This window comes from Larimichthys crocea, chromosome XI (genome assembly GCF_000972845.2).
Source record: "Larimichthys crocea isolate SSNF chromosome XI, L_crocea_2.0, whole genome shotgun sequence".
NCBI classification, from domain to species: Eukaryota; Metazoa; Chordata; class Actinopteri; family Sciaenidae; genus Larimichthys; species Larimichthys crocea.
The window spans coordinates 12912179-12929961 of NC_040021.1; the positions used below are offsets into that span (position 1 = coordinate 12912179).

At 41.0% G+C, this 17783-nt stretch overlaps 2 protein-coding genes across 3 annotated transcripts; one reads left to right on the plus strand and one right to left on the minus strand.

Moving 5' to 3' along the window:
* Nucleotides 1-311: 311 nt before the first annotated feature.
* LOC104925621 (hypothetical protein) lies at nucleotides 312-3296 on the minus strand. Its single transcript, XM_027283815.1, has 2 exons — nucleotides 3211-3296; nucleotides 312-1990 (listed from the first exon to the last, which is right to left on the minus strand). The coding sequence occupies exons 1-2, from the start codon at nucleotides 3227-3229 to the stop codon at nucleotides 600-602; spliced, it is 1410 nt and encodes a 469-aa protein (XP_027139616.1). The 5' UTR covers nucleotides 3230-3296; the 3' UTR covers nucleotides 312-599.
* A 2516-nt stretch (nucleotides 3297-5812) lies between these two features.
* On the plus strand, nucleotides 5813-11144 carry LOC104925622 (alpha-N-acetylgalactosaminidase). Of its 2 annotated transcripts, none has more exons than XM_019261418.2 (9): nucleotides 5813-5975; nucleotides 6444-6600; nucleotides 7299-7439; nucleotides 7758-7969; nucleotides 8048-8142; nucleotides 8268-8429; nucleotides 8595-8792; nucleotides 8868-9008; nucleotides 10386-11144. In XM_019261418.2, exons 1-9 carry the CDS (start codon nucleotides 5831-5833, stop codon nucleotides 10584-10586), a joined length of 1452 nt encoding a protein of 483 aa, XP_019116963.2. In that variant the 5' UTR covers nucleotides 5813-5830; the 3' UTR covers nucleotides 10587-11144. The 2 variants fall into 2 exon arrangements, with proteins under 2 accessions (XP_019116963.2, XP_019116964.1); XM_019261419.2 differs by having other exon boundaries at nucleotides 5854-5979.
* Nucleotides 11145-17783: the final 6639 nt, after the last annotated feature.

Consider the following 17783-nt stretch of genomic DNA (forward strand, 5'->3'; position numbering starts at 1 on the left):
TGATGTATAGATCCATATTCCTCTTAATCACGCACAGCTAACTCTTTTCTCAGATGATTCTCCGTCTTCTGATGTTATTCTTTTCGTTCATCCTCCCACCCTCCCTCCCTCCCCCTTTTCTCTAAACACCAAGTCCTCTGTTACTGTTGCTAAGATGAAACCAAAGTAACAGCCTGCTTGCAATCATGTCTTGGGAAATGTGACAATGATGGTGTGAAGTGGTGAGGAAAAGAGATCCTAAGAGATCGTCTGTTTAACAGTAATCAGTGCTGAAATGTTAAAAACACAAAAAAACTCAAACACAAACTTAGTTCAAATCATTGTCATTGATTTTATTCAACACTTTATGTAAAAATAATACATGTTTATAACACGATTGTCACGTTTGTTCAAGAAGCAAATGCACTTTAAAAATAAAAATAAAAATCGTATAATGATTAAGATTTTTGCTCAAATTATAATTGTATTATTACATTTATATTTGCAGTAATGCAAAATATCTCTCTACCCACATGCACAAACATGTAAAAAGCGCACAAATTGTCTCTTTTTAGTGTTTGGCCTTGTGTCCAGACACAACAGACAACAGCAGGGGTCAATCAGTCTCTGTGTGGCCTTGCTGTCGGTGGTGATTTTCCTATCATACCGCTAAGAGTACTTCCCAAAGCCAACACTATTGCCACCAGAACTCCCACAGTCCCCAGTCTCCCCAGAGCTGCAGTACCCAACGCTGCAGCCCCAAGTGCCCCGGCTCCAATAGGTGCTGCTGCTGCGGTGACCGTCTCCATGCCGATGCCTATAATTAGCTGTGGCCCCGTGAGGAGGCCCCTTTGTAGATTCACCGGAGTGTGGAACGGGCTCTTTGGTGCACCCAGAACAAATGCCCCTACTGCAACAAGGGTGATCGTTATAAGTTCTGATGTTGTCGGCAGAGTTGCTTTCAGCACTACAGTTCGCATTGCCAGAATGCCACCACCAATAACTGAACCCAAAACTGCTAAAGTTGAATTTCTAGAGCTGAACGCCTGTTTTGCTGCAACACTTGCGGCTCCGAGTGACACCCCCGCAGCTGTAGCTGCTCCTAACATTCCCCCCATGCTGCTTCGGGCCCCTAGAGAAGAACTTGATTGCAGAATGGCTCTCAGGGCAACTGATGATATTATAGCAGCTCCCATTGCGACCTTTCCAGCCACCTCTGGCCCCAGACCAACCATGGACACTGTTCCAAGGCCAGCTCCTAGCAGCCCTGCAGACAGAAATGCCACCCAGAGGACTGACTGCAGCATCAAATACACCTCTGCCTCAGACCCTTCATCTGCTTCACCTGCCCCTAAACCTACTGAAAATCCCATTATCCCCACAAAAACAGAGTAGAAGAATATCCTCTCCAGAAGTCGGCACCCGGTTTTAGATTTTGGTCTTTGTGTCATCCTCTCCGTTAGAGCCTTTCGAAGGGCACAAAGCACAGAGATGGTTAACCCCATGACAAAGAGTCCAACCAAGGCGCCCATTCTTCCATATACGACACTGACATAGAGAGTGGTGAAGATGATTAACAGAGCTGTGGTCATGTCGTTGATATTGGAGTATGAGTATGCTATAAGGACGAGAATGCCTTGCGCTGCGAGGTAGATCCACGGTGGAAGAATGCCCGCTAACACTCCAGTAGTCACAGCACCCACCGCAACAGAGGCTCCTGTTGTGGCCTCCACTAACCACGGCAGCCTCACTCCAACATTGGTACACAGCTTCATCACCATGGCAGCGAGGAGGAATCCACTTCCCAGAGAAATGAGAACCGACGTGAACACGAGGCATGCCGTCACTACACCGACACCCGTGGAACCGGCTCGTCCAGCAGCCAGAGTCGCAGCAGTCAGCAGGACGCCATCTTGAGTCAGTGTGGGTTCAACTGCAAATAATGCAGCTTCTCCAAAAGCAAAACCTGCCACTGCACTTTGTAGGATTGTCCTCACCGCACCTAAACCACCTGGCAGGGGGGGTAAAGACACAATGGTTTAAAAATATTTTCCACTGCTTGAAAGTAACAAAGTCCATTTACTCAAATACTGCACTGTAAGGTAAAAGTTCTAACCTTCAAACATTCCTTTAAAGGTGTGTCTCATTAGGAGTCAGGAGAAAACAACCCTGATGATTTCATCATAGACACAACAGTCTTTTCAATGCATTTTTGAGGTATTAAAATAAAGAGATTACAGGAAATAGCTGATAATGCAGATGACTGCGCCTGGGACGTTGCAGTTCATGGTCTGTATTCTAACAACCAAAGTGTGGGGATGCCAATCCTGTGTTATACACTGTGGCATGGAGTGTGAAAGATCTGGCAAAGTGTTACAAAAGTTAGTACTGGGTTAGATTAGCGGAAATGTAGGATGCAATGTCTTTGGAGCTTGATCTACATTTTAAAATGTTTTTTTTAATTTGTCCTTTGCTCTGAATATTTAATTCAAAACGTTCACTGTTCAATATTTCACTTAAATGATCTCATTTCATTATGCACTTTGTGATCACTGATTTTCATATAATTAAATGTTATTATTAAGTGTCTACCCGTCTATATTTTAGATGGAAATATTGTAATTTATAGACTTGTCCAGGGTGTTCCCTGCCTCTCGACCAAATTCAGCTGGGATAGGCCCCACAGTATCCCCGATGAGGATAAGCGGTTGCAGATAATGGATGGATGGATAGATATTGTACTTTATACTTTTCAAACAAAATACATTGTAGTGGATTGTTTTTTTATATTGTGGTATTTCTACTTTTACTCGAGTAAAGGATCTGAATACTTCTTCCACCAGAGACTGTTTTGCACCTGCTCTGAACTGCTCCTGCCACTTTAAGAGGAAAGTGAAAGCATGTTGTTGAGTCCATGCTGAAACTTAAAACCAGGAAGTGTCTGAACTACGAAAGAACAACAAACATTTCAACAGACTGTCTCACTACCTACAGACCCCCCTGTGCAGCTGATTCTCTAAAAAAAAACTTATTCATGCTCTGTCTGTTAAAATAATCACAACAGCAACACTGTGTCCTGGCTGCAGTTTTTATTTCCTGTTCAGATATAAACTCTGAGTCCTCTGTCCGTCACATGATAGCACCTGCACAGATATATGATTAAGTGTTAAAAAAATCTCAAGTGTAGCTTTTCCTATGGTCATTTTTTGCTCTGCATTTGAGTCATCTTACCCAGACTTGTTTCTGCCATGGCTCCTTGTGCAGTGTGCACTGACTGAACTCACAGACTCCTCCTTTTCTTCTTCTTCTGGGGTTTTATGGCAGTTGGCATCCTTGTAGTTGCATTACTGCCTCCCTCTGGTCTTTACTCATCCACTGTTAGAATCTATCATTTGTAACCGTGGATGAGTGAATTATAATTAGTCCGACTGTTTTCCAAAACCTCAATATAAAGACCTAAATATAAGATCTTTGATCCTAGCTTCCTAACCTGAAATCATTGCCCTTCTCTCTGTGACATATTTCCTGCATTACATGAGGACATGCTCCACTGTCTCTCATGGCTGCAGGATGGATGGATGTTTCCCTATAGTAAAAAGTGTGCTGTTCAAGTTGCTGTGACTTATTCTTAATCTGCTCATAATTCCTTTCTGTTAATCACATTATTTCTTACCCTTCCTACTTTATTTTGTAATTCCTCCACGCTACTATCATTTCTACATCTTATCTCCTAACTGCCTCATAGCCACTTTTTAATTTCCTTGAATTCCTGAATGTGCTGGTACCCATATGAATACTATTTCTATACCCTGATGGGCTAACTTTGAATTATTGAGCAGTATTTCATACATTATTTTGTAATGTGTTCTGGCTGACCCTGTTTTGATACTCGACAGTCCTGACACTGATTCACTACAGATGAGTATTTTCCCTCCCTATTATCTCTTCCACCCACTCCAATGCTAACAAAACTGCACATAATTCAACACCATGCCCACTTAAATAATTTGATCGTCTTCTAGAAACCATCCCCAAGGCTGCCACTGATACCTCTGTTAGTGGATCTTTTGACTCGTCTGTATACATTTGAATATGTTCCCTATAATTCCTGTCCCTTTAACTGTAATACTCATGAACTAGATCTGCTGTATTATTTTTATCCCTAATATTCATTATCTCTATATAGACACAAACATCCATTCTGGTTTCACAGGCCACTCCACACAGGTTTTGTAGACACTGCAGTTTTTTAAATTCTATGTTAAAGAGATAAAAAAAAAAGAAGATTTTAGGTTGTAGTGTGAAAAGATTATACCATTTGTAATGGCCGAAATAGCTTTTTCTAGTCTTGGTACACCCCCTGCTGGATCCTGTTGTACCCTGCACATTGTTAAAATCAATCCAGTGGTTCCCGAACTGGTGACTTGTCCAGGGTGTACCCTGCCTCTCACCCAATGTCAGCTTGAACCGGCTCCGGCTACCTGTGACCCTAATAACTAATGGAAAATGTATAAGTGGCTCTTGACCTTTTTGACTTCTGACCTCTTAAAAGCCATGTCTATTTGGATCTTCTTGTAATATTTCAGATGTCTATAAGTTGTCTATGAGTTGAGTCATTTTCTCTAAATACTTCTCACATGATTTCACTGTTTGAGGCCCAAATAGATAAAAGCATCCAATACTTCACACAAAAAAGCACACACAAAAGATTAGACAAAAACTGTGTGGCAAAGATTTTCCCCCTAATCTCATCCTCATTTATCATCTCACACCCCCTCATATTTACCATGTGGACCTTTAGAAAGGCCTGACCCAGATGTTGGGAACCACTCTACTAGACTGTATATAAAGTAATTAAAACCAGCTCCCTTTCACAGCAAAATGCTCCTTACACATCGGTGTATCACCATTAAGAATCTAATAATGTATCTATAATGTGCCACAAACAGAATTGTATTGTTGGTTACTTCATACTTGCTATTTATGCTATCATAAAGTTTATTGAAAAAGAAAAAGGTTGTTTCATTCCAATGAAAACATCATCAAAATATTATCATAAAAGTTTCTTGAGGCATTACTAAAGTAAAAAGAACCTTTATAAATGGTGCCTTATCAGAAACAATTTTGGTTTTAAAGACCACGATAAATGCTAATGCCATCGCTCTATGCCGTCTGTTTACATATTTCATTGTTGATTGTACATGTATACTGTAAATCCTGTCCATACTGCCATATTACCATACTTATATTTATATTTATACTAATAACTCAGTTTACACTGTGCCATGTTGCCTCACAGATGTCTTTTGCTTGTATATATTTTTAGATTTGTATATTTCTATTTTATATATTTTAGATATTTTTTACACCTTTTACTTATATTTTATACTTCATGTCTATGCTGTTTGGGATACGAGGGAAAAGTTAATTGCGATGCTCTATATGTCCTGTACATATAGCGCATGGCAATAAAGTTGACTTTGACTAACAATTGTTGTGATAGGATAGAAAGTTACTCACAGGACATATACAGAAAGCACAGATCCCAGAAGTCCTAGAAGGTGCTATATATTTTTGAATCTTGTGCAAGTTATTACCGAGAATATATATATACATACATACATACACATATTATATATATATATATATATATATTATATATATATTATATATATATATACTATATAATATATATATATATATATATATATATATATAGCACCTTCCTTTTGGGACTGTAGGTTACTCCCTAGAAAGGACTGATCGTAGGAAATTAACAGAGGTGACTAAAAAACAGAAGGGTACGCAGCCCCGGCCTAGATTCCGACTTTGGTCAGCTGACTGAACCGCTATGTCACATGATGTTTATGCTCATGGTCCTATTGGAGCAGCTCGCTTTATTTCTTTACAGCCGCTCAGTGAGCATTACAGAGGTTTTTTAAAAGGTCCGTGCAGAGATTCAGGGTTGCAGAGACTTCAAGTTGGACTGAATTACAGTAAGTGAGTTGATATTTACTTTACGATGTGAAGTGTTTGAATGTATGAGTGCGCCAAACGCTTAGAAACGTATTTTTGGAGTCAGTTTTAGGATCCATTTAAATTATTTACTATAGGAGATTATTCCAGTTTTTCAACACATACATCTTAAAGGAAAAGGAGGTGACATCTAATGCCATGCTTTTTGGTGCATGCATGTTTATTTCCACATGTATGACATCTGTAGTATGACTGGGATTTGCTTCAGTCAGCTGACATTTAAAGACTGTGTGATGAGACAAGTCACCTGGCAGGTTGTTGCTGCTCACAGTCACACCCAGTCAGGTGAGTCTCAGGGGGTGTACGCGTGTCAGAGTTTATTTGTCCCTCATATAGAAATATATGACATGTATGCATACCCAGAGTCCCTTAAACCTGTTGTCTTCCAGTACTGACGTCTGATTTAACTTAAGGCTTTTCTTCTGCAGGGATGCATTTAGCGGTGCTTCTTTTTACCTCTGCCGTCTCTGTGGGCACCTTCGCCCTGGACAATGGGCTGATGAGGACCCCTCCTATGGGCTGGTTGGCATGGGAACGTTTTCGCTGTGACATTGACTGTGAGCACGACCCCAAGAACTGCATCAGGCAAGCCACCATAATACACTCACACTTACACACGGTGAAGCTGTTATTTGAAAGAAGACTTGTCTGGTATTGGAGTGGACGTTGCTAGTATAGATATTAAATATTGAGATCAAGAATTATTAAGATTCAATTCTGCTAAAGATGTAGGCTGGTACAACTCAGTGTGTCACCTTTTGACATTTGAACGAGCCACTCTGGACTAGCTGTGTCAGGTTTTACATGTCTTTTAGATGTGTAGAGGAATGGTTCATGAGTACTGCTACGGGTGCTATCTGCAAACATCCTGTTGTAGTATAGGAGTGCTGAGCTCCGGAAACAACCACAAGTTTTGTGACAACCAAAGAAACCTTTGTAGACAAAAATGAGAATGGGAGTGAGTATAAAGCTCTTAAAAGAACACTGTACACTGTCTGCTCTGCACCAAACAGCAAAGAGACACAGTTAGAGACTTGCTGGTGAACACAGTGGAGCATTTAGCAGCTAAAGAGACAGATACCTGTCAACGGTATCCCAAACAGAGTTTAATGAGAGTAAATATTGGACATTATCAGGTTTTGCTCTGTGAATGCTGGATGTTCATCTTAGCAGCCTGAAAAAAAGTAAGAGAGTTTACTGACCCCAAGAGGCAAATATTTGGTAATCAGATGTGCTGACTCTTCCTTTCACCATCTAACAAGACATTTTTGTCCTCCTTCCAGTGAGAATCTGTTCATTGACATGGCAGACAGGCTCTCAGAGGATGGCTGGAGGGAACTTGGATACGTCTATGTGAACATAGATGACTGCTGGGCCTCCATGGATAGAGACGAGAAAGGAAGGCTGCAGCCTGACCCTAAAAGGTATCAGTACAGTACATACTGAACACACACACATAGTGCAAACACTAATCTTTAACTTTGAGCCTCTGAGTCAATAAAACTGCAGAACAAGGTGATTACAATGTGACAGTCACGCAATCATATGTCGTATGCAGCATCAGCATAAGTGTGATCTCCCTGCAAGGTTGAAAACCGTGGTGAGCATTTACAGTCCAAAATCAAACATATTGTTTAGTAGGGGTGTTACTATTCACATAGCTCTGAGTAACATTTTAAACATTGTAGTAGCATCATTTGAATTCAGTGCACTTGGGTATAACATTGCTTGCTCTACCTCAGGTTCCCAGGAGGCATCCCTAAACTGGCACGCTACATGCATGACCGAGGTCTCAAGCTGGGGATCTACGGGGACATGGGCACACACACCTGTGGAGGTTACCCTGGCACCCCACTGGACAAGATCAAGATAGACGCTCAGACCTTCGCAGACTGGGAGGTGGATATGTTGAAATTTGACGGCTGTTATTCCAATGCCACGGAGCAAGAGCAAGGTGAGCAAGGAAGTGACTGTTTTGTGATTTTTTTTTTGTTGATTATGTTTGTTTGACTCTTGTTCCTCTCTTGGACAGGTTATCCTCTCATGTCAAACGCTTTGAATGCAACCGGACGTCCCATCGGCTACTCTTGCAGTTGGCCCGCCTACCAGGGTGGCCTGCCACCAAAGGTATAATCAGGATATAATCAGGTCTTAAAGTTTATATTATCCACATGAAGATTTAGTTATTTTTTAGATTTTTTTATTTTTAGATTTTTACTTTGTCACCATGTGAATCTGATTTATGGTTTCAGGTAAACTACACTCAGCTGGGCAAGATCTGCAACCTGTGGCGTAACTATGGTGATATTGAGGACTCTTGGGACAGTGTCCTTAACATTATTGATTGGTTCTTTGAGAACCAGGATACCCTGATACCTGCAGCCGGACCTGGAAGGTGGAATGACCCTGATATGGTCAGTTTAACATAACAAGACAATTTGCTAGAAACTTAATTGAGCTAGACTTAGAAGTCCTTTTGAGGATGTTCACTAGAACCCTGAAAATACATATCTGCATTTCTTTTTTTGTTTGTCTTCTCATATCATCTTCCTTGGTTACGTGATTTTTAATCTCCACAGCTGATTATTGGAGACTTTGGCCTCAGCATGGACCAGTCTCGAGCTCAGATGGCTATTTGGGCGATTATGGCTGCTCCTCTTTTCATGTCCAACGACCTGCGCACCATCAGCAGCGGGGCCCGCAGCATCCTGCAGAACAAAATGGCCATTAGCATCAACCAGGACCCCCTGGGCATCCAGGGAAGACGCATTATAAAGGTGACACGGCTCAAGTCGAACTTTTGTTTGTTTTTTTATACTGTGCTGTTAACATTGTCCATATTTCTCTGCTAGGAAAAGAGTGGCATTGATGTGTACTGGCGCCCCCTGTCAAAAGATGACAGTGCCCTGGTATTCTTCAGTCGCCGTAATGATATGCCATACCGCTACCAGACTTCCCTCAAGAAACTCAACTACACCACTGGCAGCTACAAGGTACGTTTTTTAAAAGTCTGCAAACTCAAGCAAGGATGTAAAATCTCTGGTTCACACCCTCTCCTTGATTGGGAGACATTCATTTTAGCAATTTGTACATCTGGCTAAAATGGTACTGCACTGTGCTTGACAATCCATTTGTTGATTTTCCTGGCTTTTTTTTAGAAATGCAAGATCACTTTTTAAACATGAGGGAATACTCTGGAACATTATTGGTTCAAATGGATCGAAGAATTTCCCTGTTGACCTCTTATGAGCTGTTGATACTAGCAATCATAAAATGGCATTTAACAAACTACAGGTCGTCTACATTGCTCTCAATTGGTGTGATTCTTACATTATAAGTGACACTCTGACTGTTGTTGATGGTGCAGAGTGTTACGACCATATCTCAGGGTATGACAGAAGTAACATAAAAAACAGATTGTAAGGTTGATAAACAAAAGTATTTTATTAAATGAAAGTTTGTTTTTTAACAAAAGGAGGTGAGGCAAAAAGGGGAACGAAGGGCGAGCGGGTTCTGTAAAAAGAACAATCAAATATAACAAAAGGAGAACTCTAACAGAGCCTATTATATTCTAACTAGAAACCAAAATGAAAAAGAAAAGCCTCACTATCTCAAGCTAATACCAAATAACAAAACACACATCCAAACAGCACCCCTGAACTAATGGGTCTAACAGAAAAAATACTATTGGGTGTGATCAGTAACTACCTCTAAACTAATCCCTGCCCAGTCCCAAACCAAAAATACAAAATCACCACTTCACAAATACAAAATCACTTTCACCACTGTCTCTGATTATGCTACCATTTCATCTTTAAATGGTACCCATATCACTCTCGCTGAGTCATACAAATGTTTTAAGAGTTTGGCTTGACAGCAGATTCATATTCAACATGAAAACATTGTAAATCAAACTGATTTCTGTAAAGGCCATCTATCTGCTCTAAGAGTATTGTTCAGTCAATTGACTTTTTTTATGACTGCACATATTACAAGATATTTCCCACCATTATTTCAGCAGCTGAATACTGTTTATCATGGTGCATTACGCTTTATTGCTAATGACAAAATTTCATCCTTCTTCTATAGAGCTCTGTAACTACAGTACTCGATATGTTACCACGTCACCTGCATGCTGGTTGTCTGGTCGACTGATTCCCAATGTTTCTTGTTCTCAAAATAGATCTCAGTCTCAGTGTGAATACCTGATTAAATAAATGTATATCTTAATTATCTGTGTGCAGAATTACTTTGTTGCACAGTGTTGGGCCACTGGTTAAGACAAGATAAATAATATCTGTTTTATTTGTGGGTTTGTGCATGAATATTACAGGAGAATAACTAAATTTTTCTCCTTTACTCTCCCTTAGATCTTTGATGTCTTTACTGAAAAGACCATGACACTGAAAGACTCCACTGACTTTGTGGTGTCAGTGAACCCCACAGGTGTGGTCATGTGGTATGTCTCTGCACCCGCAAAACTGAGCCTCCGTCAACTCTACAAAGGTGGGAAACTTCAGGGATTTGCCTACGATGATGATGAAAACAACATACCTCCTGTCTTCCTCTGATTGAATCTCTAATGATCACATCACTGTTTCAAGCTCAGTACAGTGGCTCTTCATGAATGATGAATGATCATTATAATGATGCACACATTCATCATTGAGTGCTTTAAGGATTTTATTCTTCACTTAACCACAAAGTGCCAATAAATAGTTCTAAATTGTGAAATCTTAAAGGCATAGTACGATCTATCCCAAGTAATGAAATCACTGGAAGCTTTTTATACTCCACAGCACATGAGAGCTGATGATTGATTTTAATATTTCAGTTGCAAACCTGATCATATATCCGCACTACAGCTCAGAAGTCTCCACTTCTCTTATTGTAACATTTCTTTTAAGGAAGCAAGTCCAAGCTGTTCTAAATAAACACAAGGAAGGGTGATGTCACCCCTGTCAGCTAGATTCCTTTTGAATTATGCGAGTCTTGCCAGATCCAGATGTTTTGCTCAGGATAAATGTAGAGAAGAAATGAAGGTTTTTATGTGAAATGATTCAGTGAATCATGTGTTTTTTCCTTACTGAAATAAATCATTTTTGTTTCACCTTTTTTCTAAAAGCAAATATTTGTGTTTAATTTTGTGTGGTATAAATAGTAAATTCAATTTCTTTGTTTCAACCACTAGAGACGCACAACCTCCCCCCTTCTTAACATAAGATACCAGGTCCTTTTGTCTTTGTAAATTGTGATGCCTAGACTCAACTTTGCACCTAAATACAAGATCCTGCAGGATACCTCAGATGTAAAACACACCAACGGGGGGTCGGCGCCAATACCTGCAACAGACAAAAGGGTGTGAAAACACCTCCTGGAGGGGCCGACTCCTGCAGCAGGCAAAGGGATGTGACAGGTATCATTTATGTGCAGCAGTGCTGCTGATGATGTATGATGATGAATGTGAGATCACTTTTTGTTCTACATAGAGCAACACTGTGCTGTGAAAGGACTCTCCCAAGAAGGTGATGATTTTGTGTGTGTGCATACGGCCAAATGCTTCATTTACCGGAGTGGCCTAAACTCAAAAACCCTGGCGATACAGGCACAGGAACACTAAAGGGTTTGTTGAGGTGCAGACAGTTCACACAAACATGCACCTATCGCTGTTTCAGTAGTCTGACGTACTTTTAGTTCATCTTTTTCCAAAAACTGTAGGAAAACTTTTGACTCTCACTTCCCAATTTCTAAGTAAGTTTCAACTTCAACTTCAGCTGTTGTGTTTTCCTGTGGAAATTACCATACTAATATCCTTCTCTTTATTTTGTTATGTTTAGTGCTCTAAAACCAAGAGCACTGTACATTTTTTGGCTTTTGTTCATGAAAAACTTTACAGTGCTTAACAATGTAAAGTGTATGCCACAGCTGCCCTAAAACAGCATTGGTAATTACAAAATCATTTTTTGATGTTTCTGTAATGGTTAACACACCAGTATGTAGAAGCTCTTTAACCAAACTGATATTTTTAATGCTAAAATATAATGAATTATCAAATGTACTGTTTCACAGAAAAACTGAAAAATAGTAAAGACACATTATTATTTCTTGATTAAAATGTCAAATTATAGTTATTTACTTGCATTGCTGAACAGAAGAATTAGTTTTAGTGGTTGAATGTTATGCTTGATTCATTTCTGACCTCTCAGAGAAGCCCAGTGAGCCGACTCAAACTTGGATATTAAAAGATGAATTCAGTTTGAAATTCCTTATTTCTGTTCAAAATGGTAAAACGCTGAAAGCGCACTGAAAAAAAGAGCCTCTATTAAAGCACTTCATGATGTTCGATGGTCTCTGACAGGTGGTCTGATAAATTTGTTGAGCATTGTAAATAAAAACTGTTTTCATTAGCAGCCATACAGCAGATATCAATACCAACCTAACAAGCTTGATTTAAAGGGGAGTGTGATTATGAATTTTTTCAGGCAAAAATGATTTCATGCACTGTGGAAAAAAAAAACCCAAGTCATAGATGTGCTTATATGATGGACAGAAAATAAAGACAGAGAGCAAAAACTAATCATTTAACCAACATGATCACATAGACAAACATCCATATTGAGCCAGTAGAGGTCAGTGCTGCGCTTCAGGCTGTATGGACCTGATGCCATCGGCCTTTCAGCCCCATCCATTGCTAAAAAAAAAAAAAGCACCTGCTGAAGAGCACGAGGACAGTCAGCCCATTCTGCTTTATCTCTTTGTTATGATTCACTGTCCTCTGACATCACCTTCCCCCATTTTTACACATGCATAACAATGTATAAACTCTTTGTACTTGTATGTTGCTCTCTTTTATCCGTCATTTGTTAATTCTTCATTGTATTCATTTTGCCTCCTTATCTTCATTTCTCCCTTCTTTCTACCTCCTCCTCCTCCTCCTCTGACATGTCTCATTGTGCTAAATCTTGTGCATAGTATCACCTCTGGCCTTGGCCTTTAATCTTTGTGTTTGCACACAGTCTTAAGATACTGTAGTAGTCACATGAGTGTGTGCATTGGCATCCATGCTACTGCATGTGCGTACGTATGACATGAGTACAATTCGCTTTTCTTGACACACACAGACATGTCCCTTCTAGGTCATTTCAGGCCAGATTGACTGTGTGCATGTCTGTGTGTGTGTGTATGTGTGTCTATGTGGGAAAGAGTATCATTGCCTTCCTTTCTTTCTCTTTCACTCGTCTCAGATATCCGTTGGCAGGCTGAACACCACACATCTCTTCGCTGTCAAGGTCCCTGCAGCTTGGGAACATGACGTGGGAGAAAACACGAGGCAGTTATGATAGAGGAAAAGAGAGAGCAAAGGAGAAGGAGGAGGAGGGAAAGGGGGGGTCGGTACCAAAAGTCTATTAGAACCAGCAAATGGGCAAAGGAAGGAGACTGGGAGATGAGATGAAAGAGAGAGCAAATGAGTATGGGAGGGGGTGTGAGATGAGTGAGAGCGTTCCTGCCGATGCTCACGTAGGCCCACAGCTGCAGAGAGGCGCAGTTGCCACTCTACCCCCCCCAACACCAATGCTGGCATCCCCTAATTCAAATCAGGAGTTGACCCCCTCCCTCCTTCCGACAACACACGGGTTTGTTGTCACGCTGGTAGTCACACTTTTAGTCTCACACCCAGATATAGCGGGGACAGAACAGTCATGACCGGACTAGGATAGATAGGATGCACACTTTGCATATAGGTCAGAATACATGCATTGTCTCAAAGGAGGACACACATGCTCATACAGTCAAAACCCCCATTGTGCTGCCACAGAAAAAGAAAAGTAAATAAGCTTTGTCTTTTTTGGTGTTTAATGTTTACATTTCTGTTCATGCATTACCACAAAAGCTGCAGTTATGTCCAAAAATTACACATTAGACTCTCAATGTGAGCATGTCAGAATGATTTCTTGCACGTCCGCACTCACTCACACACACACACAGTTCATCCTTGAGGTGACATCACTTTCTCCAGTGCTGACTGTCTGTGTGGCTACTTGCTGACTCATGATATCACCATACTAAGATCTGATCCCAAGCATAAAAGGTATTATTCACAGTTATCACATCCCACTGTAATTTTATCTTCCTCTTTGACTACCACTGCCATTCAATCCCTTCAATACCATTATTAATTCTTCCTTGATTCACCAGATATATGAAAGCAGAAGACAGGGGAGGTTGAAGGCCAAACTGTGTAACAGATACTGTGAAGTGTAAAACCTTTTTTATTTTGGCTGAGCCATGTGCTCACGCGCAGGCTACGTGACTCACCACTACCAATCCTTGGCTGTTCCTATTCTTTACCAAAGTAACTGGAAAGCTAATGTGTTTGGTGTGTTCACTGCACCACTTTGCAAAGACAACTGAGAACAGAGAAGATAAATGAATTGTTGGCCTGTTTAATGAAGCAGCAGTCTGTAGCTGATAGTTCTGTGGTGCAGCTGTAAAGTAACTACCCTAATGCTAACAAAAAGCAAACCATACACTGAGGATGAGTTTGTGAAGACATGCACGATAAAGGCCGATCGTATGCCCCTACAGGCTTCCGCCAACATCAGCTTTACGAGAAACTCTGTGACAGATAAGATTTCGGATCTTGCTGGAGCCAAGTTGAGCACCAAGTAAAGTCATTTTTTGCATTTCCTGTTGCGGTTGATACGAGCACATTTTATATAGTTGTTGCTCAATTGGCCATATCCATTTGTTGTGTTGATGAGACTCTGACTCACTGAGGAGTTCCTCAAGTTGGCGCCGATGACAGACGTCACAACAGCAAATGACATTTTCAACTCTTGTTGGAGCGCTACGTGGTGCCATATTTCAGGAACAAATTAAGCAAAGGGCCTGTAAAATGCTCCTTCAGTGGCGTTTCCACCCCGACCAGAATACAGGAAAAACAATGATTGTGCTCATATTTAAAGATGCTGAACATTGTGCATGGATGGTTGATTAATTGTGAACATTTTCAGAATGTACTACACTAGAGAGATCAAATTATCGCTGTATCCTTGAACTATAATGACATCACTGTCATGTGAATGAGTCCTTTATATCTACAGTGGTACCGGATCCTCTTCTCTAACATGATGAACTGTAGTATTTCTATAGTAGCCCAGAGTGGACAAACCACACACTGGCTATAAATAGGGCTTGTTGTGTTTTGTGTGGTGTGTTTAACCTAACTTACACACACACACACACACACAGACACACACACACACACACACACACACACACACACACACAGAAACCCTGGCACTGTGCTTTTCAGTTCATCCTTGAGGTGACATCACTTTCTCCAGTGCAGACTGTCTGTGTGTCTTGTGTTTTTTGTGGTGTGTTTGACTTAACCACATCAAATCACATGGAATCCACCACAGTCATCGGCTGCAGAGAGAGGCAGAGAAGGCAGCTCCGCTACTCTACGCTACAGCCCTCCTCCAGTGGGTGACATTACACACTTCTGTTCTGTTGGACTCTGGACTCATAAAGCAAAGGACAATGTGCCTGTTGCAGACTCACTGTGAGATCTCTCCTTTATCTGAAAAGTACTGGTGCATTAAATTGATTTGGGTTTGGACTCTGGATGACTTTTGGAAGTTGTCCTCTCCTGTTCTGCCCAATGGACCGTTCCAGCGGAGGATGTCCTGCTGGCTGTATGGAAACGCTGTTATTTCAGCTGTAGTGAAGATGTGTGGATATAGCTGCTGTTGCATTAACAAGACTGGGAGATGTGGAAATGTGCACACATGTAGAAAAAAATGGATTGTGTCAGCAACAATAACAACGTCTCATCACTGATCTAAACTTATATGATGTCGGTGCAAAAACTTTTCATGAGGCAGCACTTGTTTCAGCATGAATGTAGCCGCTAAACTTCTTGTGAAATGCTTTTGTGGTCTTGATTTTTATGAATGAATGTCTGGATTTGTCCACCAGTGGCTGCTGTTGACTCAAACAGACGCGCCTGGTAACTGTTTCCACGACGCTTCTGTGTACGAGGCAGGCTGCACGTTGCTGAGGCGTTGGGTTCACATGGCAACTAGCCAGACTGTCAGCTGCTTACTGGCAGCCTGTGTGGGTCAAAGTCAGACACTGCAGCCAATACTGCTCTCTCTCTCTCTCTCTCTTATACACACTTGACCACACACACACACACACACACACACACACACACACACACACTCTGTCATGGTCTCATTCTTTCCCTTTAACTTTGCAGACACATTCAAACACACACACACACACACTCATCCTGGTGTCTCTCTCTTTTTTTTTTGCAACTCCCTCTCTCCTCTCCTGTACAGACAAATCCTCTATATCCTCAATCCCACGGGATACTGTAACCACACTCACCTTCCTGCCGAAATACTGTACATCTGTGGGTGTGTGGGTGTGTGGGGGGTCACCTCATTCCCTGACTGTATGTCCCTGTTCCTTCGTATTCCCTGTCTGAGGTTTCCATGTCAGATCTCAAAGCATTTCTGGGCAGCAGAACAAAACCCCGTCTTTTCTCTCACTGGTTGGACCAGAGCACAACCAACACCTCAGCAGGATTTAGCCCTAATGGACTCCAAGGAGAATGGTTGGAAAGGACTGGAAGAGCAGGTGGAGTTCTTTGGCAAGTGTGTGTTGCTGGTATGCATACATGTGTGCATGTGTCGGGGGTCACACTAATAGAAACTTGACAAATTTCCAGCAGATATTTGATCTGCATTCACACTACAACAATTCAGTAGGTAACATGATGCCATTTAAGCCGCTGCTGATAATGCATCTATTTTTGGGTAAAGCCCCATAATGAAGCACAGCATGATGCAGTAGAAACACTAACCAACAAGATTAGCTGGCAAAATGGTTTCTTGTGTGTGCAGCCAATAAAAATAGAGACGTGATCGGTCAACAATGCTTCTCATAACATTCAGTCAGGTCCACGAATGCACATGTGCATAATTTTCTGTGCTATTTTTGTTTGGCTCTATCAGCATGGAGACTTTCTATTTTTTTCATCATCTCTTGTCTCTCAGCAGTTACAGAGACCACTTTCACCTGCCTGTCCGTCAATCTGTCACTTGTTCATATCAGTGTGTCTAAGTAAAGGTGTCTCGAAATGGATGTCATAGCTTGTCATTGATAATTTCATTTCTGCCAATGAAACCATCATGATTTGAGGTCTGCTTCTTTTAGCAGATGCTAAACCACAGTGGCTGTTTTATTATATTTTTAGCCACTTCTATTGTTCCCAGAATCCTAATAACTTTGGTGATCCCTGATATCTCAATTTCCACTCAAACTTACCTGCACTGCGGTGTCGATTCGCTCGGTTGGTAGAGCATCTGCCCCATGTACGAAGGCTCGGCAGTGGTCCAGGGTTGGATTCCGACCTGTGGCCCTTTGCTGCATGTCGTTCCCCATCTCTCTCTGCCCACATTCCTGTCACTCTTCAGCTGTCTCTGTCAAATAAAGCTCGAAAAAGGCCAAAAAATATCTTTAAAAAAAAAACATATCCGCACTGTTAGCATGCTTACATTTAAAATGTTTAAAACGCTTAAATGTTAACATGCTAAACCCTAACAAAAAGCAATGTAAGACTTCTCTGCAGGTAAAAAGGCACATAACTTTAACCTGTTACAACATATCATAGTCCTTCAATGATATGATCCTTCAAATTTCTTGATTAGTGCATTCTGTCCATTTCCATAAGCCCCCATGTTAAAATGTCC